We start from the raw sequence: 22,507 nt of genomic DNA on the forward strand, positions 1-22,507 counted from the left end.
AAATGCATTTAAACAAGCATTTCTAAGCTTATGAGGCAATGAAATTATGAGCTAATGAAATTTCACTGTTGGGCAATAATTGTCCCCATGCATTTTCAAAGTCACTTTATGCCTTGACAGCTCTAGTAACTAAGGGCAGCAATGTCTCTGTTATTCAGAACTTACATTCACATGCTTTTATCCCAGAGTTTCCTTACATTATTAACTCCATTTCTATGTGGCAAGAATGTCATTGTTGGGATAATCAAGTATTTCTCCTCCCACCCCTGGTGAGAAAACGCATTGTTCTGGTGACTGAGTCTTGCACTAAGTGTAAATACTGGGTTGAATGCACATTTTGGAATAAAAAACCCTTGTGCATATGTAGGTCAATGTCACACAAATGTGCTAAGAAAGTTACGTAAGTCCCAAGGCAAGAGTTGTTTAGGGTATATTAATCTGCAGCTTTTCATCAATTTTTAAAAAGGATTCTCTTCTGCTATCAGCAGTATTTCTTTTAAGCTCCATGCTTATTGCAGAGCTGAGTGGAAGCAGCTGCACCAGTGCTCTGACAGCTCTGATGTGGCGCTTTCATACAGTTACATATATCTCCTGGGGCTTGGTCTACACTAGGGTATTAGTTCAAATTTAGGTGACATAGCGTAGACTGACTCCTTATAAATTTGACCTATCATGTTCATTCCATCAATGTTAAGGGCTCCTAAGGCTAACTTTTGTACTCCTGCATTTCATAAGGAGTAATGCCAAACTCAACCTTTCATGGTGCAAGTGTAGTGCAGACGGAGTGCTGTGAAATTGGACATTCTTGGCCTTCTGGATGTGTCTGACAGTGCCCAAATGTAACCACTCTGGCCATCACTTTCAGTTCTGCTGCTCTCCAGGTATGCAGGATACATCCCAGGAAAATTTTAACGTTAATTTCTGATTGGTCAGCGTAGTGAGCAGTGCAGGCAGCACACCGCAGTAGCACATCTGGCCATGAATTTCTAGGGTCACTGACAAGCTCCAGCATGGAACACCGAGGAGATCCAGGACCTCATGAATGAATCTGTGTTGGGAAAACTGCAAAGCAGACATATACATCAAGATCTCACAGGGCATGGAGGAAAAAGGATACACCATGGATGCCCACCAGTGCCACATGAAACTAAAGGAGCTCAGGCAGGTGTACCATAAAACAAAGGAAGCAAACTGATGTTCTAGGTCATCATCTCAAACATGCTGCTTCTATGAGCAGCTGTGTGGGATTCTAGGGACTGACCCAAATGCTGTCCGCAAACAGTCTGTGGATATCTCCAAAGAGATTCCTCAGGAAGCTTCTGGCTAACAGCAGAGGACATAGAGGAGGACGAGGACAATGACAATGGTCAGCAGGCAAACGGAACACCTGATCTCACCGACAGCCAGGAGCGTTTTGTAACATGGGATCTCATCCCCTCCTCCTGGGAAATTTTGCAGCTGGACCCTGATGGCAGGGAGGGCACTTCTGGTGAGTTCTCACTTTTTGTAATGATACAAGTGGGTTAAGCCAATTGGGTGTGATCTGTGGCGTGTGATGTACCTAAACAGCTTGGGGGCCCCCAGAACAGCTTGTTAATGTGTCTGGGCATGGAGTGCCAGTCTTCCTTGCTCATGTCCAGAAAGCTCTCAGACAGGTACACTTTAATTCTGCTCGCAAGGTTTTTGGGAAAGCCTGCCTTATTCTGACCTTCTCAATAGGACATCTCTCCACGCAAGGCCACTAGTAAGTAATCTAGAGTCATGGCACCACAAAGCAGTGCAGCATGCTGATCAGCCTTGTGCCTATATTCAGTCAGCATCCATTCCTTGTCAATTTTTCTTATTCAAAGTAGACTAATGTTTCTTTTTGAAATCTAGAGGAAGCAGGGAAAGGAGCATTGAGCTATTATATGATAACATAAGCTGCTTCAACATGTCTGGGCCACCTCTCTCACTTCCCCAGGCTGCTGGGGGAAGGGCAACGTTCATTGTCCCAGGAGAGTGGAGAATGGAAGCACACCTTGTGTGTGAGAGACACAAAGGCCTGATATCAGAATTGTGCTGCCATGCTTGCCTCCCTTTCTTTCCATGGGCCACTGTGGGAAGGAACAAGCTTTATGCCCCAGCAAAAAGGAAGGAGAAACAAATGGTGACTGCCACTAACACAGCCCCTAGGCCCCACCCTCACCCACTTGCAGCATGCACAGCTTCAGAAACTGCTTTTGCAATCACAGGTTTGGAAGTATGCCCCGAGCCTGTGCCTTACCATGTCTGGAAGCAAACTGAGTCAAGCAGGTCCTTTAAGATATCTGTGTAGTGCCTGCTGCACAGAAGATGCTTAAAAAGGCAAAATTTGTCCTTGCATGGAATACATACCTATTGTGTTTCACAGAGGTTCTTTCATCGATGTCCTTTGTGTGTTGTGAAACTTATGTGCAGTAAATGTATCTTCTTAACGTCTATCACTTATGTTTTGTTACAGTGTGTTCAACAGTGGGCTCTTTGACCCCCTCCTCTTACCCCCAACTATTAGATTGGCACAGATCTGCAGAAGAAAAAGAAAGCAGGAAGATGTGTTCCTAGGGCACATGGAAGTTGCCCGCAAGGACAGGGCACATTTAAATGCATGGAGGAGAACCACTTTGGAGGGGTTACTAGCTGATGGGGATGAAAGGAGAACCCTCAGATGGCATGGAGACCCAAGAGGAGATGGCACAGCTGATGAGGCAGTAAACAGAGCTCTTGCGATGCTAGGTACAGGAGCACAGAGCCCCACTGCAGCCCATGGTGAACCACATGCCCTCCTCACCATATTCCTTAACCTCTGCCTATGGCACACCAGAATACAGGGTGGAAAGTCAAGGGCAGCCTTGCATTCCGCTCCCAGGATGCTTCTGAGAGCAGAAGGCTGACATTCCTCCACCCGTGATGGCAAAATATGCTTGCTTACCACCCTTGAAGCTCCTGCTATGAAATCCTTTACCCTGTGTCTACATGAGCCCCTTCCTTTTGAAAGTGGCATGTTAATGAGCGGGTTAGAAAGATGCTAATGAAGAGCTGCAATGAATATGCAGCACCTGATTAGCATAATGGCGGCTGCAGCGATTCAAAAGTGCGGCACCTCCTTAAGAGCAACAGACATGACTGTCATGTTGCTGCCTGGTAATTCATAAAACTGTTTTTCAAAGCTTCCCTGATCAGCAGTGCCCCTGCCTCTGCTCTCCTTATTGCCCTGGTGTCTGTCTGCTCATAATTACTGGCCCAGTGATCTGCCTCAGCCCTCCAGCCTGGCATGAAATTTTTCCCCTTGCTCTCACATAAATTATGAAGCACACAGCAGGCTGTCAACATGAGGGGAATGTTGCCTTCACCAAAGTCTAACTGAGTCAGGAGGCTCCTGAATCTGGCTTTTAAATGCCAAGAGCACATTCTACTACCATTCTGCACTTGTTCAGCCTGTAGTTGAACTGCTCCTTACTGTGCTCCAGGCTGCCTGTGTATGGCTTCATGAGCCAAGGGAGCAAGGGGTAAGCTGTACCACCCAGCAGGATCACTATTGACATCTCCATGTCTGTAATGGTGATTTTCTTGTCTGGGAAGAAAGTCCCATTGTGCAGCTTTCTGAACAGACCAGAGTTCTTAAAGATGCAGCCCCTGATGGTGTCGCATGTTGTGACTGATTTCAGGGATGGAGAGATGAGTGGCTGTGGCCAGCTGCCTTTTTTAATAACTGTAAACATTTTGCCTTTTGTTTAACACTTTCTACTCTGAAGTTCCCCCTCCTGCCTCCTGTCTGCTCTTCTGATTTGCCAGCCTTGATAATAATGTTTCTGATTTGTCAGCCTTGATAACAATTTTTGGACCTCTTTGCTTTATATATTGAGTCTGTTCTGGTATGGCTATGATCTGAAGAAGTGGGTCTGTCCCACAAAAGCTCATCACCTAATAAATTATTTTGTTAATCTTTAAAGTGTTACTTGACTACTTTTTTACTCTGAAGTTTGTTAGTCTAGGAGTCTGGTTGTCTTGGGGGACAAAACAATCTTTTTAAAATTGGATTAGATAACTGAAATTAGCACACATGACTTTAAGCACCTAGGATAAACACAGTTGAACAACTTTAAAATTGTGGCAACTGATGATGTTGTCCATCCAGAGGTCCATATTTCCTGACCTAGCAAGAAGAGCTTGATGGTGCTCAGCAGTGGTGGATAGAGAGTGCCTAGACCATGAGTGAGCCTTTTAGGATGTCAGTATTCCTAAACTCTTACTTTTCCAGTGTAATCTCTGTTGTTCACTTCATAATTATAGTATATTTGGTTTCATCTGAGCACTTAAAGATTCCTGACCATATTGTTTTATTATGCTGTAAGCAGAATATTCACTGAAGCCAGCTTATAGTAAAATCATGTTTGTGACAAACACCTGCACTACAACTGGAATTATGTTTGTATATCAAGATGCAGTGAAACAGTTCAGGATTTATGATCTTTCTTCATAAACCAAATATCTCTGTCTTCACATTCCTCTATAAGCAGGTTCCACAGGATTCATTATTAATAAAATTGAATCCCATTTCTTTTTCATACTGGAGGAGAAAGGAAAGTTGAATTGAAAATAAGATTCTAATTTGGATCCAGTGACTAACTTTCTGATTTTTTTTCTTTTTCACAATAAGGAAAATCAAGTATATTTTAAATCTTATTTTTATTTATTTAGAAGGAAGAATAAATTTAAAACATATTTGTTCCTGGCGTCATGTCCTATAGTTAGCCTGTAGCCTTGACTGCACTATTTTCTAATCTCCTCCTACTCTCAATACTGCTCCAGTCATTTACTAGTCATGCCTACATTTTATTAGAATTCTAGTAATATACACCTAAGTCTTGCATCTTTTCTGCCACATTTTATATTCTCTACATATGACGAGGTTTTAAAAGCTTGCTCAGACACATTAGGCTTTTTGTTTGTTTTTATCCAGAGCAATGAATGACATTGGAGATTACATAGGCTCCAACATAGAAATATCCTGGTTACCTAATCTGGATGATTTAATGAAAGGATATGCACGGAATTTCAGGCCTGGAATTGGAGGTGAGAGTCAGATTTATCTCTCATTTAATTTCTGATATTCTTTGTACAATCTAGCGGCTGAAATGGATGTGAATGGGCTCTACTTTACTGAATAAAATCAAATGTTTGTGAATACCTTGGTCTTATATGTTGCTATAATAAAAATAAGAATTATTTTTGTTACCTTTTGCAAAAAGTTCACGAGCACTTGATAATCTAGCCCAATTAAAAATTATATTAACTCAATAGTAACAGAGAGATTAATTCAAATTACTGTTTCAGTTTTGAGTTTGCCGTGCCAGAGTTTCTTAGTGATCACTCTCCTTCCTTACCCTAGGAACAACCCTTTTGTTCTGGGACCTAGCATAAGAACAAAGTTTAGAGCAGGTTTATCAAGAAGTTCCCAAACCTTTCAGCTGCATTTGGGTCAGTCTACAGGATTGTGTCAGAACCATGCCATTCTATCTGGTTCCAAAGCAAAAGCAAGGAAACCTTGATGGCTTGAACTGAGTTTTTCTTTGAGATTTTGCATATGTCTGAATTGGAACCTCAAACAAAAACTCAATGGATGTGAATGCACTGTGGGCTAAAGGCATAACTGTTCTCCTGAGTCATTGGCTAGTGATTCTATCAAGTTTCACATATTATTAAAAATGAGAGAGACCTAATCACAAAATTTGGAGCCACATTCAGTCCCAGACCTTTGCAAAATTCAGAGACATTTGGATTGGGTGTGTTGTTTTGTCCTTTTAAAGTTGAAATCGGAGAGTCTGGTTATTCTGCTTTCATCAATGGAACTCTTTTCATTAATTTCAATGAATGTTGGATCAGGTTCATTTTCTTCTCATGAAAAAACGAAAGGCCCTTGAGCTGGGGCAAAAAAGATAAGAAGAAGTCGGGCACCCTTGTTACAGTAAAAAACATGGCAGTGTCTGTTAATTTAGGACAATTCACTGAGTGTACTGACATCAACTTTAAACAATCCATTAAATAAAAGGAGAATAACTGTGCTTTTTAAGTCCAATGTTACTGAAATGCTTTGTAAGGCAGTAAAATCAGTTGCCCAGATTTTAAAAGCAACTAGTGATTTGAGTGTACAATTTTTGGAATGTCTTAAAGGGGCCTGGATTTTCAGGAAGTGGAGCTCAACAGTGTGTGAAAATCAGCCTCTTTCAGATGTCTCATGTTGGGCTCCTTAAAATTAAGATGTCCAAAATCATAAATTTTTAAAAAGATACTGGCCAGCATGACCAGGTTGTAGCTGGCCTGCAAAGAGACTATGGCTGTGTCTGCACTAGAGAGTTTTGCTGTCACAAGGGGCCTTCTGTCGACATAACTCAGGGAGCATCTACATCTCCCTAGAAGCATCTGTCGACAGAGAAGTGACTGTCGATAGGGAAGTCTCAATAGAACCTCTATCAATAGATTGTATCTACATATAATTTGCTCTGTAGATAGAGAAGTGCCAGACTGCACTGCCCTCTAGTGCCAGAAAGCAGAATGGCAGGTCTGAAAGAGGGCTGCCTGGCAACTGGAAACCCTCTCTGTGGACAGAAGAGTCTATACTACACTTCTGTCGAAATATTGTTATGCTTCAAATTTTTAGCTATTCATATTCATTGCAGTGCCTCATTAGCATATCACAAAGTGTCTCATTAGCATCCCCCTTTTGAAAGGGGGGTGCTAGAGTAGACACAGCCTAAATAACTTAAAATGCTAGCAACTATTATAGACCCTCCTGTAGCTGAAGGGGCATTTTGTTTTCCATTTTGAGCATGTGTGCAGTTCAGCTGATGCCCATATGGTCTGCATAAGTATGTGAACCTAGATCTTTACAGAATTGCAACAACAATAGAATACATATAAGGTGTTTGGATACCATTGGGCAACCCCTTTTCCAGTGTTCTTTCCAAATGACCACTCTGCACCAATCCACAGAATAATAAACATAGCAAAGCATGCATGAGAATAGAACCAAAACTTTCATCTTGCCAGAGCAGGGGAAATTCTACAAGGAATCTAGTTTTTCTGGCAAGTCAATAAGCCTGTAAATAATCAGCTTTTACTGGCACTCTTGTAAGCCATAATGTTATTTTTTACCTGAAGCAGCTGCTTTCTAAAGGGGCGAAGTTTTCTTGTCTTTGAAAATGTCAAAGAAATTACTTCCAGTGATTCTTAAAGCGGTAGACTTTAAGCAACACAAGCAGTTCGTATTTTCTGCTGCATTTTATACCACTCCTATCACCATGGAATCTGAACTGAATTTTGGAAAGTCATTCTGTGGTCCATATCAAGTGGTGATCACCCTGTACTTGGATTCTCAAAGCAGGTATTGTGATTTAAAGGAGCTGCCACCAACTGTCAGAGATCATGACCAAGCTCCTTTTCTTCATAGCTAGATAGGAGGGTTTCTATGGAAACTTGGCATCATAATATGGAAGAGGTTGGAAACCTATTGTTCTAAGACAGATTTTATTTCTGGAAACAGTGAGGTGTACAGAAAAGGATATTTAGGGATCTACTTCTGTGAAGTCACTCCACATGAAAATATTGGCAAAGCTAGTGCATATATAGTCACATCATATCCTTCCCAGTTTAACATGTTTCTTTCACAGGCCCTCCTGTAAATGTTGCCCTAGCAATCGAAGTCGCTAGCATTGACCACATCTCAGAAGTTAACATGGTAAGTTGCTGTTTAATCTTGTTAAGACTGGAAAGGTGGGAATGCTTATATTATAGTAGTGGGAAGTATAGAAAACTGATTAGGCAGGTAAGATTGTTTTAAATAGAACAATCGCTAGCTGAAATTCATTGGCAAAGAGGGAAAAAGTTGCCCTAAATATTTCAGGTGAAAAATCGTCACAGGAAAGGCCTATAAAGAGCAGACTGACAGCTACGTGCTAGCCCAGGGGTCGGCAACCAAAATAGCAAGAAGAGCCATTTTTTTTTAATCCAGTGAAAAAAAACTTAGTAATTCAAGAGCTGGAATGCACGTGAATATGAGATGGTCCTTAAATAACATCAAACCATACTTTTTTAACACCTATTTTAAGAACAGCACACCACACAATGATTTGTAATGTGATACATGCTTACTGCAGGATGTTCACTGTTTATTGAAAATACTCAGGAGATTTTTTTTCTTCTTTGTAATTATAGCATCAGGAGCCACAAAGAAGTCCTTAAAGAGCTACATGTGGCTCCAGAGCCGCAGGTTGCAGACCCCTGTGCTAGCCTATAGACCAGATCTTCTGAGGATGTACAATGGCATAAATCCACTAGAGCTACACTGATTTGCACCAACTAGCAATCTGGTCATGCATGTCCCATTTAAGATGTCTTAGAAGGGAGGGCAGGATTAGAATCCCAGGTATGTTTTTCTTATTGTTAGAAAAACTATCTTAAAGAGTTAAATTGAATTTCTGCTCCAATTCCACTTCCTCTTGTACACTTCTGGAAAGAGGCCTATGGAACTCAGCCTTTTTTGCCCCTCTGAAAAGCCACTGAGTTGTGGGATGCTCCCTTAATCATCTCAGCAAGGCCCATCCTGCCTGAACAGGCTACATTCTAGATTCACAATACTACATATCTAAGAACTGCAAATATTGACTGTATTTTTGTAACTTATTAAAACAGAATTATTTTTAAAGCCATAACTGTGACATACCACTGATACCTTCTCTCTACTTCATTCACCTGGGGTTTCTTTTAACCTGCCCCCCTCACCACAAGAAGAACCCAAAACAATAAACCCTTCCAAAATACACTGGTCCTACTTAGGAAATTTGTTCAGAAGCAATATTAACCTGATTATTCAGTCTCAGGCAACCTGCAACTCTTGTTACACAGTATACCTGATAATATCATTGGCTTAGAGCAGTTGAACACATGTTTGAGTATCTTGGGGGTTGTGCATGAATAGAAACAGACACAAGACATTGAAATGCCCAGGCAGTTTTATTCTGATTGAGTACAAAAATATTCCAGCGCACAGGAAGCAGCTATTAGATGTTCCAGACTAATACAATCAAATTTGACCAGGCCCCAAGATATCATCATTGTGTTTGTTTCACATGATTTGTTAACTGTTGGCTCTTCTTGTGCTAGGAATACACTATGACAGTATTTTTACATCAGAGTTGGCGAGACGACCGTTTATCTTACAACCACACCAATGAAACTCTGGGCTTGGACAGTCGGTTTGTGGATAAGCTCTGGTTACCAGATACATTCATAGTAAATGCCAAGTCTGCCTGGTTCCATGATGTGACTGTGGAAAACAAACTTATCAGGCTACAGCCTGATGGAGTCATTTTATATAGCATCAGGTACAGACAGTAAGAAATTTCTCTCGTGTTAGCTTTTTGAATAGATTCACAAAAAATAATCACTCCCTTTCTCTAGATTATATTTTAAAACAACCATTCATTTTAATGTTTTTTTTTTAATGTTACCCTGGTGCATTTCTGAAGACCCCTTATCCATGCTTTGTCAAATCTAGGGGAAAGGCACCAGTGGCGACAGTAACAAGTTTCCTATCATGTAATCATAAATCACTGGTACATCATTAATACAGCATGACCTTTGTATAATTGGAGTTGTTCTACAGCCACAAGCCCAAGAAGTAGTGTGACAAGAGCAAAGAGTTCTTGATGTCTATTACTGACTCTGCCACTGATTCTTTTTGTGACCTTAGCTGAGTCATTTAGACTCCCTCAGCTTTAAGGTTCCCTCTCTGTGTAATGGCAATCGTAACGTTTCCCCACCTCACTAGGGTATTCTGAGAAAAAGTTAATGTGTGCACAGCACTTCGGAGTTGTAGGGTCAAATTCATCCCTGGAGTAACTTCATTCACATTATACCAGAATGGATTTAGCTTACAAAACTTTATAATGAGGATTATTTATTATTCGTTGTAGTATCTGGTCTTGAGCAAGTCTTTTAACAATTCAATGCCTGTTTCTTCTGCCTTGGGGGGTGCTGCAAGATCTGGTTAGGACAGTGGCCTAAAGGACCTTTAAAGTATTACTAGTTTTTCATTTGGACTTGGCAGCAAATTGAGGACAGATACATGCATGGAAGTAAGAAGCAGGCCACAGCTTTTATTAAACTTTAACACAGAGGTGAGACACTATCTGCCCATCACCCACACTGTCCTGTACCAGGCATTTAATTTGTTCCAGTGTGGGGGTTACAGGCTCCTTACCATATAACTCATAACATGAGATAGGCTCTTCTTAGCCCAGCTCTCATGACTCAGCTTTCTCTGAGCCCTAGCACCCAAGATCCCACTGTGAGTAGGACAGAGGACACAGCAGCATGGGAATCTTGGCCTGTGCCTGTCACAAGGTCTCACCTTACCACATGAACCACTCAGCACCCTCCTCCCTCATTTTGCCAGTGGTGCCAGAGACTCCTAGGGGAAAGAGCCCCTTATTGTTCCTTGATGAGTGTCTCCCTCCCTTGCATCTGGGACTACCGCCTTGCACCTCCACCTTTTGATGCAGTTGAGTGGTATAGTAAAGTTTTTCATATCCGGTAGCCCTGGTATCAGGAAGTTGCTGGATATTCAAATATTCTGAATAATAGAGAAGTATACGTAGCAATACATAACTCTAAAGAAAAACAAGATTAGATATAAAGAAAAAAACAAAAATGTATGCAGAGTACTTTATTTACGAACAACAGTAGTACTGTACACTGTAAACTTATCCTCTATTTGCTGTATTTATTTATATTTACTTTCACCATACTGTACTTGTGGAAAACATAATTAAAATTTACTTCTGGTTAAAATGCGGGTTATTTGAAATTTCCAGGTGATAGAATGCCAGATATGAAAGTGTTTGCTGTATTTTAGTAAAAGAGGTAGATTAAGGGTTCCCTACCTAGTCTTTGGATTATGGGGAAAATTACAAGTCAAATTATGAAAGCCTACAACCCCCTCTGAATATAAATAACTGTTGTTTCTTGCATGGGGCAGGATTACCTCAACCGTGGCCTGTGACATGGACCTCACCAAGTATCCCATGGATGAACAAGAGTGCATGCTGGATTTGGAAAGCTGTGAGTACAAAACATTGAGCACTGTGGTGCCTATTATGTATGTCCTGTAGAAAGCATGCGTATATAGTACTTTGCTTTGGTTCTTTGAGTCATCGTAAATCAGTCAAATACAAGGGCTGTTTTGGATTTAGGAAATATAAGGCCCAATGACTTCAATTCCCATGATTCCAATGTTTGGTGTTCGGTTATAGAGCCTTATAGCATTAGTTCAAATCTGCCAGAGTCCAGAACTATAGACTTGAATCCAGCAAGGTGCTGAGCACCTGCAGTTCCCATTGGAGATGGAGAACTGAAATCTTAGCGCCTGATCCAAAGCCCACTGAAAGCAGTGGGAGTCATTCTGTTAACTTTGGTGGGCTTTGGATCAGGCCCTGAGAGACAAAGCAGAGAGTAGAGAGGGACTAAGTCCCAGGGGCAAACTTCTGAGTTTTTTTTTTCCTCTAACAGAAATCAAGCCAGTCAGAATTCCATGTGTGCAGGGACTGCTGTTGTGACTAGCCCCCATGAAGGGCTCTGTATTTGCTTGGTAACACCTCACCTCTACAAAGGAGTAATTCAGAATGTGGGCCACAGACAAGTCAAACTCTGTTTAGTGCTTACATGGGTAACTTGTATAAACTGTCTCTATCTTACTCACACTCTGTTCTCCTCTTGATCAGTGTGTAATTCCCTTGAGCATTAATGCAAAGGGGGCAACTGCCCTGGGAATTGGCAGTTCAAAAGGGCCTGGGGCTCCTGGCTGCTGCCACTACTGCACTGGTCAGAGCCCCGGGCCCTTTAAATCGCCACTGGAGTGCCATGTGGTGTGCTCCAGGAGGCACTAAGGGCGGAGCACAGCACAGCATTGAGGGCTGACTGTCCCCAGCCGCACCCCTTCCGGGAGTGCACGGCCAGCCCCCAACTTCCTGAGGGTGATGTAAAAATGATGTACACCACTCATGTACAGCAGCAAATCTGGCCTTGTGTGGCGAGATCAACAGGATAGAGTCCTGGTGATTCCTGAGATTTAGGACTAGTAGAGTACCTAAGGAGGAGCACATTGCCACATTGTGAGCATCGGTTGCTCTCTTTCTTTTATGGCATGGACTTGGTTTTCTAGGCAATTAACCACAATACATTTTCATCCTGTCAAAAATAGCAATCTGCAGTTTTACTTATGTAATCAGCAAATGCAGAGGCAGCAGACAATGAACTAGCAATGAATTCAATCTCTTGGCAAGTTTTGCGGAGGGCTTTTTATTTTAATTTAATTTGAGGATTTTTATTTCAGTGCAATAGACATAAATAGAAATAAAGCCTCTTTAAACAAATGTATTAAAGTAAATCAGAGGAAACTTTCCCCCAGTTGTTTCCACATGCAGGGTTTCTACTAAGCAACTCCTAACCCAAACCACAGTGACTGTATTCCAGAGGGAGTCCAGCTTTCTGCAGCATTGGTGTAGTCCATTTTTAGTGCTGTTATAAAATATGTTGCTCTATTTCAATCTTCACAGCCAGTTCTCATCAGTAACGGGATGCTGACAGGTTTCACAGTAGGGACCGGATTCTCTGATGCAGCTAACTTCTGCTAGGTACAGCAGGGACCATTAGGCTGCCATATGGTTGAGTTTAACTCCCTGATTTCCTGCTTCACCTTGGCTTCAAAGTTATAAGTTAAAGGACCCTCACTGGATCCCTAACAGCTGGGGATAGCTGCAGCACATCGCTCTCCAGTCATTCTCCCTTCTTGCCTGTCGTATGTCCCCTGAACCAGGCACTTCAGAGGGTGACATAGGAACCCCCTTCACTATTGCTGTGCTTGCCTATGACTAAAAGATAATCCCCAGTGTTGGTGTTATGACCAGTCTTTGTTCCATCCATTTAGCTTGACTGGAACAAAAATATTAGAAACAGCACAGAATATACCCCAATAGATGTTAAAAAAAAAACCAAACCAAAACATTGTGTTAACCTTTATGATATGGTTACTGAAAATACACTATTCCACTCAGATTCTCATGCACAGTGCTGCTGTGTTTGGATTGCAAATACTGCAAGGGACTCAGTCTTTATTAGTTTGTTTTCCAACAGTTTCCACTGGAATTAAATAAAAAAATCCATGGCTTGTTTCTATTGCTCTTATGTTTCTTAAAAGCTTATTTTTAAGTTATGTTCTCCACATGAAACCTCTTCTAAAATTCTCTACAGGGTGAGTGAGCCTGTGTTTTCCCCTTTGAGGGAATGCTATGGACCGGCTGGGTCACTGGTGACCTCACTCTTGATAGAACACTGAGTCATCCAGATTGAAACACAACATGTTTGCTGTGGGATTGATGATGAGCAGCATGGCAGAGGAGTCTGAGTTTCACTCTGAGCCCATCAATCTATTTTTCCCCCAACCTTTGCATTTATTCAGCTTCTTTTGGCAGATGGCTACTCTTCAGAGGATATCGTCTACCACTGGTCAGGAAACCAAGAGGAAATCCATGGGCTGGATAAGCTGCAGCTCGCTCAGTTCACAATCACAAATTACCGCTTCGCGACAGAAATGATGAACTTCAAATCTGGTAATTGACTCTGTCTTCATTTCAGGCAGCCTGTTAACCTTCATTCTGCAAAGGGAAGCCTTCACTCTCTGAACTATACAATCCTTTTTCTTAAATAAGCAATTTAATGTGTCCATTTGGTTTCAATACAGTTTTATTTAGGCTATATTTAAAGAGACATACATTTCTTGCTTGTCCCTTGGGTAGTCGTCGTAGTGTATTGTGACAAATCCATAGTCATTCCAGTTGTCCCAAATGTGTGTTTGCCCTAATGCTGCACATGGCTGCCAGTCAGCACTTCACAGCAACAGTAGAGCTAGAGTTTGCTCTAATTTGCAATTTGAGCTATAAGAGAATCTTTATTATTACTAATAATATGGTACCTATGACAGCTAGTTGAGCAGTTCTGATTCCATGTGCTCTGGAAGGTAGCGATACACAGACATACTAGCCTGCCTATTTCAGTGTTGGTAAAAGCATGAAGTCATTCCTTCTCTACTGATTTTTGTTCTCTTACATGGAATTCAATGTTTATTTATGCTGCCCCCATATCCACCGTGCTCTTTTCGTGTTGGTCTTAAATTAACATTTAAAAAAAACCTAAATTTATTATCTGGAGGACTTTTGGATTATAAAAGCCTTGAGGTAGATCACATTTTGAAATATTGTCGCTAGAGCAAGGGATTAGGAATCAGGACTCCTGATATCTATTTTTGTTCTGCTACTGACTCACTATACAACCCAGGGCAAGTCACTTGACCTATTCTTTGGACTAACAATGCTAACACTAATGAGGGTGCCTAATAGGGGTTTTATGAGGCTTAATTAATGTAAAGTACTTTGTGACCCATGAACGGAAGATGATGGAAAATTGCAAATCAGCATCATTACTCTTGTGTATTATTTTCTTAACTGGATGATTGTAAATCCAACCATCTAATGCTCAATTTTATTTTTGTCTTTTGGTCACTCTTTCCACCAGCGGGTCAGTTTCCCAGGTTGAGTCTTCACTTCCACCTGCGGCGGAATCGAGGCGTTTACATCATTCAGTCTTACGTGCCTTCTATCTTACTGGTGGCCATGTCATGGGTTTCTTTCTGGATCAGTCAATCAGCTGTGCCTGCTAGGGTGTCACTAGGTAAAAAGAATGGTGTTGGGATCTTGAAAAGGAGGACACGCAAAGCTCAGATGTTCATCTTTAATGTGTCATTATTGCAAGAGAAGTACATTTATGAATGCCGTGTTTCCTTTGTGCTTCAGTGTCTGTCACCTTTAGCTGATTCTGTCAGGGCAGAATGCACTAAACAAAGGATGGAGATAAAAATTTAATGCTGTTGTATTGTATTCCTAAAAACAATGGCATTTCTGATATACTACTTATAAGGAATTAGTGCTGCAGCCTTTACTTACACTGAAGTCATGTATACGAGGAGATGGTGCTCAGAATAGACAAGACTTGACGGGGTTGTTTTAATGGATCTGTCTATGCCTACTAACAGAAATCACACTGAGATTTTCAGAGCAGCTTTGGGCATTGGGTGCCCATTTCATAAATGGATGCCCAAACCCCCTAGATAGCTTTGAAAATCTCAGACAGCTCCTCTGAGGTAGAAGTTATTGTTTATTGCCACTGGAATGTGTTACAGAACCCTAAGCCAAGCTTCTCATTATATTCCTCAGGTATTACTACAGTTCTTACTATGACCACTTTGATGGTCAGTGCCCGATCTTCGCTCCCACGAGCCTCTGCCATCAAGGCACTGGATGTTTACTTCTGGATTTGCTATGTTTTTGTCTTTGCCGCTCTGGTGGAATATGCATTTGCACATTTCAATGCTGACTACATGAAAAAGCAAAAAGCCAAGATGAAGGCAAGCAGACAGAGTGGAGAGGTCAGTAAGCTATGTGCTGGTGGTGCCATGGAAGGCTTTGAAAAACAACCATCATGCATTATATCCGTGTCTTCAGTCAGGGCAAATATTCTCCTTTGCTACCCTTTGATGAAGTCATTTACTAAAAAGTTAACAACCCCACCATGTGAGTTTGTAGCACCTGAATGCCACCATGTTGAGTGCTCCCTGTTGGCAGTACAAGTTGAAACCAGTTTAGTACAGTTAACAGGATACAGAGCCAGTAACCAATCCTCACCATGCCACAAACAACTGGGCCTGATTCTCATTTTCTTCCTGTGCTTGGGATAGGATGGGAAGGAAGGTACACAAAAGGGATTTTAAGGCTATATTTGTGTTCCTTGTATTCTGGCCCTTTGGGACTATGTCCAACCCTTGGTGTAGATTTGAGCAACTATATGGGGCTTTGTTCAAGCGGTATCCAATATGCCTGCAAGCACAGACCAGGATCAGGGCAGTCCAGAGGCCTTATGTGAGTTCTCCATCAGCCAGGGAGGCCCCGTGCCCTGAATGTATTCAGATCTCTGCTTACTTATGGGCCCTTTGCCTGGAGAGGGGATGATGAAAGGCTTCAGAACCCCTGAGAGCCAGGCCGTTTGTCTTCATTGTTGGCCCATAGAGACACAGTCTCCATTGAGTGTAGTGGATTCCAGAGAGATCCTGTTTTGCTCAGCACAAATACAACTTGTGTTCCAAAGCTGACCTATGCAACAGGTTGCAAGAATAAAGCAACTGCTTCTGTGAAATTTCTTGGTGGATCTCTTACGTCTAAATAGCTCAGTTGTTTCCTTCCTTTTCTTTAAAGCTGTTTCTACACATGCCACTTTCTCCAAAAGTGGCATACTAATAAATGGCCCGAAATATGCTAATGAGGCACGAATACAAATTCCCTGCTCCTTATTGGCATAAGGCCACATGATTTGGAGTCTGGAAGATGCTCTTCCAGACTCCAAAACAACGTGTAAAACCACAGCCCCTGGGGGGGTCTTCCAGAAGGAAGTCCTCCTTCCGGAGGCCCCTTCTTCCCAAAAATTTTTGGGAAGAAGGGGCCTCCGGAAGGAGGACTTCCTTCTGGAAGACCCCCCCCCCAGGAGCCATGCATTTAAACGTTGTTTTGGGGCCGGAAGAGCGTCTTCCTGACTCCAAATCATGTGGCCTTATGCTTATGAGGTGTGGGGAATTTGCATCCATGCCTCATTAGCATATTTCAGGCCATTTATTAGCTGTAGAAATGGCCCAAGTTGCCAGTGACGCAGACTGAGTTGATTGTCAAAAGCATTTTACCCTAATCAACAGTTACAAATTACAGAAACCTACCCAGGAGCACTCACAGCCTTACAGGATCCATCTTATACTTATCTCATAGGTATAGCAGTGTCTTTGGGTCCAAGCAGTATCACTTGTGAACCAGACCAGCACTGATCATGGTGTCTCTGCAGTTTGCCACAAAACCCTGCAAAAGCTCAAGAATGTAAAATTATAATCAGAATTGACCCTTGAGTCTTCTGCATGGCAGAACAAAGCCGTTCACAGCTCAGTATGTCAGCCCATTATGTAGTCTGATTAAGTATTCTAACTCTTTTCTCATGCAGATTGTCATAAGAGGATCTTCTCTTTCATTTGCAGATCAATGTGAAGAATGCCATTGTTTTATTTTCTCTTTCCGTTGCCGGTGTCAGCCAGGAACTGGCCATTTCTAACCGGCAGCACCGAGCTCCCAAAACCCTGCCTGGATCATATGGCTCTGTAGAAGTCGAAACTGGAGAGACAAAGAAGCAGCAAGAAACTAAACCAGAGAAAAAGACTGGCTTAAAGTCCCTCTTTAAGCCCATTGATGCGGACACCATTGATATTTATGCCAGGGCAGTGTTCCCAGCAGCCTTTGCAGCAGTCAATGTTATCTACTGGGTTGCTTATACAATGTAGGAACACACATGTTCCCAGGAGGTAAACTGTGGGCCAGAATTATGCTCAAACAATATGGAGTAACTGATTAAACTACCAGTGCTTTCCAGTGTACTGAAGACATTTCTCAAATGCACAGTATCATTTTTGTTTGATTCCCAAAGTCAGCTCCAGCTAAAACGAGGCAAGAAGGAAATTGACCATTACCAGTTTTGTTTGATAAATTTGCCAAACTCTGCCAAACAGTCCAATGATTCTTTGTTCCCCAGCTCATCATGAAACAAGTTGTCACATGTACATATCTTCAATGAAGTTGCCACCAACAAATCCTAAAACACAGTTGAGTATTTTCCTTTTTCAAAGACCAGCAGATAACCAGGCTCTGCTTTTTCCTCACACTCTTACCATATCCTTTCTTACAGCACAGCTAACTTCATGTTTTCATGTGGGAGTGACTTTTCTGTATTATGCCAGTTGTGGGACAGTTCAGTTTTCACTGGGATAGGAAAATGGAGTGAGCACTATATGTAAAGACCATGGGATTGACGTATCTGGAGCAGAGCAAGGCAGAGGGTTTTTCTTTATTATTTGTCTTGGATAAAATATTTAAAGCATTTTTGATTCTCTTCTTTAGTCACAGCATGAAATAAAATATATTGTATAGAACTGAACTGAACTCAATTGTTAACATACTTTGTATTGTGTTTTAGATAAGTTAAGGAAAGTCTTTCTTTAACTGTTTAGACTTCCTGGATGTTGCTGTTTGTCAGTGAAATTGCATCATAAATGGACAAAATCATTTAAAAATACAGGGTGAGCCTAGGGTCCTTGTCCCAAAGGACTTAGGGTTACATTTTCAAAAGCAGTGAAGTAATTAGGAGCCTCCATCCCATTTTCCAGAGACTTGTGCACTTGGGAGTCTACAGGGAAATCTATACTAGGGAAATATGTCCATTTTAGTAGCTAGAATCAACGTATCAGGATTGACTTACTTCTCTAGTGAAGTCCAATCCTCTGTAGTCTCACGTCGACATCCCTTACGCCATGAGAGAGCATGGAGTCCAGGGGTCAATGGCCAAGCCCAGAGAATTTGATTTTGCCACATCTTCATGAGAAGCATAAAATTGAACTCCAGAAGATCAACCATCAGCATGTCGATCTTCCAGTAAGTACAGACAAGCCCTAAGTCTCGTTAGCTTTCAGAGGGTTAGGTACCTAGCAATTATTTGTGCTTTTGAAAATTTCTGTTAGTCTTCTAAGCGCCACAGTTACTTATGAAAAAGTCATAATTTTCTTCTAAGTTGCTTAGATGCTTTTGAACAATTTAGCTTGACAGTCAAAGGGGCCTGATCCTGGGAGATGCTGAATAATCACAATTCCTGGTCATGCCATTGGGGTTGACAATAATGGAATCTGTGGAATCACAGCCATCCTTTACTCTGAGCCAAATTCTGCTACCCTTACTGGTACTGAGGAGTACTGTTGTCCATAAATAGTTCCATTGATTTCAATGGCGTAAGGGGGCATTCACCATAAGTACAGATATCAGAATCTGGCCTTCGGATGAGTAGAATCAACAGGACAATGGTACAGGCAGAGGAGATATTGTTAGCAGAGGAGACCAGTATAGGTGGCTTTGCAAGTGGAATGGATTTAGAGATGAGAGGGTTGATTCTTGGTGCCTGAAAAGTGAGAGGTAGTTCTGAGCAAAAAGAGCAACACAAAAGAAAATTTCTCTGCTTTTGATGTTCACACCTCCACATTAGCTACTGATAATGGATCACATCTTCCCTGACTGAACAGACCTTGTCAACTCTGGCCCTCCCCTTGACTGAGACTCCCTCTTCAAATCCTCCTCAGGAACCCCCCCACACTCATGCATCTGACGAAGTGGGTCTTTGCCCACCAAAGCTTATGCTCCAAAATATCTGATAGTTTATATGATGCCACAGGGCTTCTTGTTTGTTTTGAATATACATACTAATTTGGCGGCCCCTCCGATGCTTGTCACAAAAGAAAATGTGAAGCCAGAGTAGGAGCATGAGACAATGGAAGCAGCAGGGAGTTAGGGTGGTGTGTGTGTGCTTGCAAGATTATACAAGAGCACAGTTGTACTTGGCAAGAACAGGGCTACATAGGGTCCGGAAGATCAGAAGCTTAAAGTTGGTGGTGAGTAATACTTGTAATTGATGTAAGAAAGATGGACACATTTGACCAAAGTGCAAAACTCATGTTCCTCTGACTGACTTCCCTCTGACATGTCAGTTTGACTGCATGTGACCAGGGCTGAAAGATGGAGTGTCCACTTTTTATTTTGAACCAAGTTATAACTTAGAATAAAATTCATCCAATGTCACCAACATTTTAGAGAAAATTTTGATCCTGAACTGAGCTATAATAGAAAATATATTCCCTTCATAAACCAAACTTCCAGTCCCTTACCTCTCCAGTTTGTCTCAAAATGGTCAAACTTTGTGCTGGTGATGTGATGGGAGATGCAAACTGACATCAAACTATGGGTCATCCACAAATCTAACTATCCATCTAAAAAGTTTGGGCTGGTGGATACTGGGACACCTGAGTTCTATTCCAAATTCTGCCATTAGCCCCTTAGGTAACCATGAGCAAGGCACTTTTCTTTCCTGTGCCTTGGTTTCCCTGTCTATGGATGCATCTATACTTGCATTCCTCTTTGCATATTTGGCACCTCATTTGCCTATTCTAATTTCATAGAATCCTAGAACAATAGAGCTGGAAGAGACCTAAAAAAGCCATCAAGTGCAGCCCCCTGCCCTACGCAGGACTAAACCCATCAGATCAGTCCAGCCAGGGCTTTCTCGAGGCAAGACTTAAACACCTCCAGGGATGGAGACTCCACTACTTCCCTGGGTAGACCATTCCAATGTTTCACCACTCTCCTAGTAAAAAAGGTTTTTCCTAACGTTCAACCTGAACCTTCCCAACTGCAACTTGAGACCATTGTTCCGTGTTCTGCTATCCATGACCACTGTGAACAGCCTCTTTGCAACCTCCCTTCAGTAAGTTGAAGGCTGTTATTAAGTCCCCCCTCAGTCTTTTCTGCAGACTAAACAGTCCCAATTCCCTCAATCTTTCTTCATAGACCATATGCTCCAGCCCCCTAATTATTTTGGTCGCCCTCCACTGAACCCTCTCCAGTGTATCCACATCCTTCCTATAACTGGGGGCCCAGAACTGGACACAGTATTCCAGATGTGGCCTCACCAAAGCCAAATAAAGAGGAACAATCACTTCTCTGGATCTACTGGCAACGCTCCTCTTGATGCAACCTAATATGCCATTAACCTTCTTGGCTACAACGGCACACTGTTGACTCATGTCCAGCTTCTCATTCACTACGACTCCCAGGTCCTTTTCTGCAGAACTACTACTGAACCAGTTGGACCCCAGCCTGTAACAATGCTTGGGATTCTTCCGGCCCAAGTGCAGGAGTCTGCACTTGTCCTTATTGAATGTCATTAGATTTCTTGCAGCCCAGTCTTCCAATTTATCTAAGTCACTGTGGACCCTATCCCTACCCTCCAGCGTATCTACCTCTTCCCCTAGCTTAGTGTCATCCGCAAACTTGCTGAGGGTGCAATCCAACCCCTCATCTAGGTCATTGATAAATGTGTTGAACAGAACAGGATCCAGAACCGAACCCTGGGGCACTCCACTAGAAACCGACCACCATCCCGACATCAAGCCATTGATCACTACCCGCTGGGCCTGCTCTTCTAGCCAGCTTTCTATCCATCCATCTTACCATCCATTTATCCAATCCACATTCCTTTAACTTGCTGACAAGAATATTGTGGGAGACTGTATCAAAAGCTTTGCTGAAGTCAAGATAAATCATATTCATTGATTTTTTCCCCTATCTACAGAGCCAGTTATCTCATCATAGAAACTAATCAGATTGGTCAGGCATGACTTGCCCTTCATGAATCCATGCTGACTATTCCTGATCACTTTTCCCTCCTCCAAGTGCCTCAAAATGACTTCCTTGAGGAGCCCTCCATGATTTTTCCAGGGACTGATGTAAGACTGACCGGCCTATAGTTCCCTGGATCATTCTTCTTCCCTTTTTTAAAGGTGGGCACTACATTTGCCTTTTTCTGATCATCCGGGATCTCTCCCGATCTCCATGACTTTTCAAAGATAATGGCCAAGGGCTCATCAACGACATATGCCAACTCCCTCAGAACCCTTGGATGATTTAGGTGCAGGCTCATGGATTTATGTATGTTTAGCTTTTTTAGATAGCTCCTAACCTGTTCTTTCCCCACCAAAAGGTGTCCACCTTCATCCCATAGTGCATCACTTGTCACATTAGTCCAGGAGCTCTCCTTGTCCATGAAGACAGAGGCAAAGAAAAAATTTAAGTACTTCAGTTTTCCCTACATCATCTGTCACTGGGTTACCTCCCTCATCCAGTAGGGGCCCCACACTCTCAGTGATCACCTTCTTCTTGCTAACATGCCTGTAGAAACTTTTCTTGTTATCTTTCACATTCCTTGCAAGTCACAATTCCAGTTGCGCTTTTGCGTTCCTGATAACTGCCCTACGTTCTTGAGCTATACCTTTATATCCCTCCCTAGACGTCTGTCCAAGTTTCCACTTTTTGTAAGCTCCCTTTTTGTGCCTAAGTTTTCCAAGGATTTCCCCAGTAAGCCAGTCTGGTCTCCTACCATATTTACTTCTCTTGCTGCGCATCAGGACAGTTTCTTTCTGCATCTTCAATAAGGCTTCCTTAAAATACTGCCAGTTTTCCTGGACTCCTTTTCCCTTCATGGTAGTATCCCAAGGGATTCTGCCCATCAGGTTTCTGAAGGAATCAAAGTCTGCTTTTCTGAAGTCCAAGGTGTGTAATTTACTGCTCTCTTTCCTTCCTTTGGTCAGGATCCTGAAGTCTACCATCTCATGATCATTGCTTCCCAGGTTGTCACCCACCTTTACCTTCCCTATTAGTTCCTCCCTGTTTGTAAGCAGCAGGTTAAGCTGGTCGAG

The 22,507-nt window shown here is 42.1% G+C and overlaps 2 protein-coding genes across 3 annotated transcripts in view; both read left to right on the forward strand.

The window, feature by feature from the left end:
• Positions 1-18,093, forward strand: part of GABRD (gamma-aminobutyric acid type A receptor subunit delta) — a 29,816-nt gene extending 11,723 nt beyond the window's left edge. The window contains exons 2-9 of one of the 2 annotated variants that reach the window (XM_075018119.1): positions 4,982-5,094; positions 7,689-7,756; positions 9,181-9,401; positions 11,057-11,139; positions 13,548-13,685; positions 14,647-14,802; positions 15,345-15,556; positions 17,201-18,093. In XM_075018119.1, coding sequence (XP_074874220.1) covers positions 4,982-5,094; positions 7,689-7,756; positions 9,181-9,401; positions 11,057-11,139; positions 13,548-13,685; positions 14,647-14,802; positions 15,345-15,556; positions 17,201-17,500 — 1,291 coding nt within the window. In that variant the 3' untranslated portion in view covers positions 17,501-18,093. Of the gene's footprint in view, positions 1-4,981; positions 5,095-7,688; positions 7,757-8,274; positions 8,444-9,180; positions 9,402-11,056; positions 11,140-13,547; positions 13,686-14,646; positions 14,803-15,344; positions 15,557-17,200 lie in introns of those variants that run through there. The other variant, XM_075018120.1, reaches the window with a different exon arrangement.
• A 485-nt stretch (positions 18,094-18,578) lies between these two features.
• PRKCZ (protein kinase C zeta) overlaps positions 18,579-22,507 on the forward strand; it is a 221,751-nt gene continuing 217,822 nt past the window's right edge. Inside the window, exon 1 of the mRNA XM_074975651.1 lies at positions 18,579-18,644. The gene's annotated coding sequence lies outside the window, so the exon portion shown is untranslated. The remainder of the gene's footprint in view (positions 18,645-22,507) is intronic.

The sequence above is a fragment of the Carettochelys insculpta genome, chromosome 23 (assembly GCF_033958435.1).
Source record: "Carettochelys insculpta isolate YL-2023 chromosome 23, ASM3395843v1, whole genome shotgun sequence".
Taxonomy (NCBI): Eukaryota; Metazoa; Chordata; order Testudines; family Carettochelyidae; genus Carettochelys; species Carettochelys insculpta.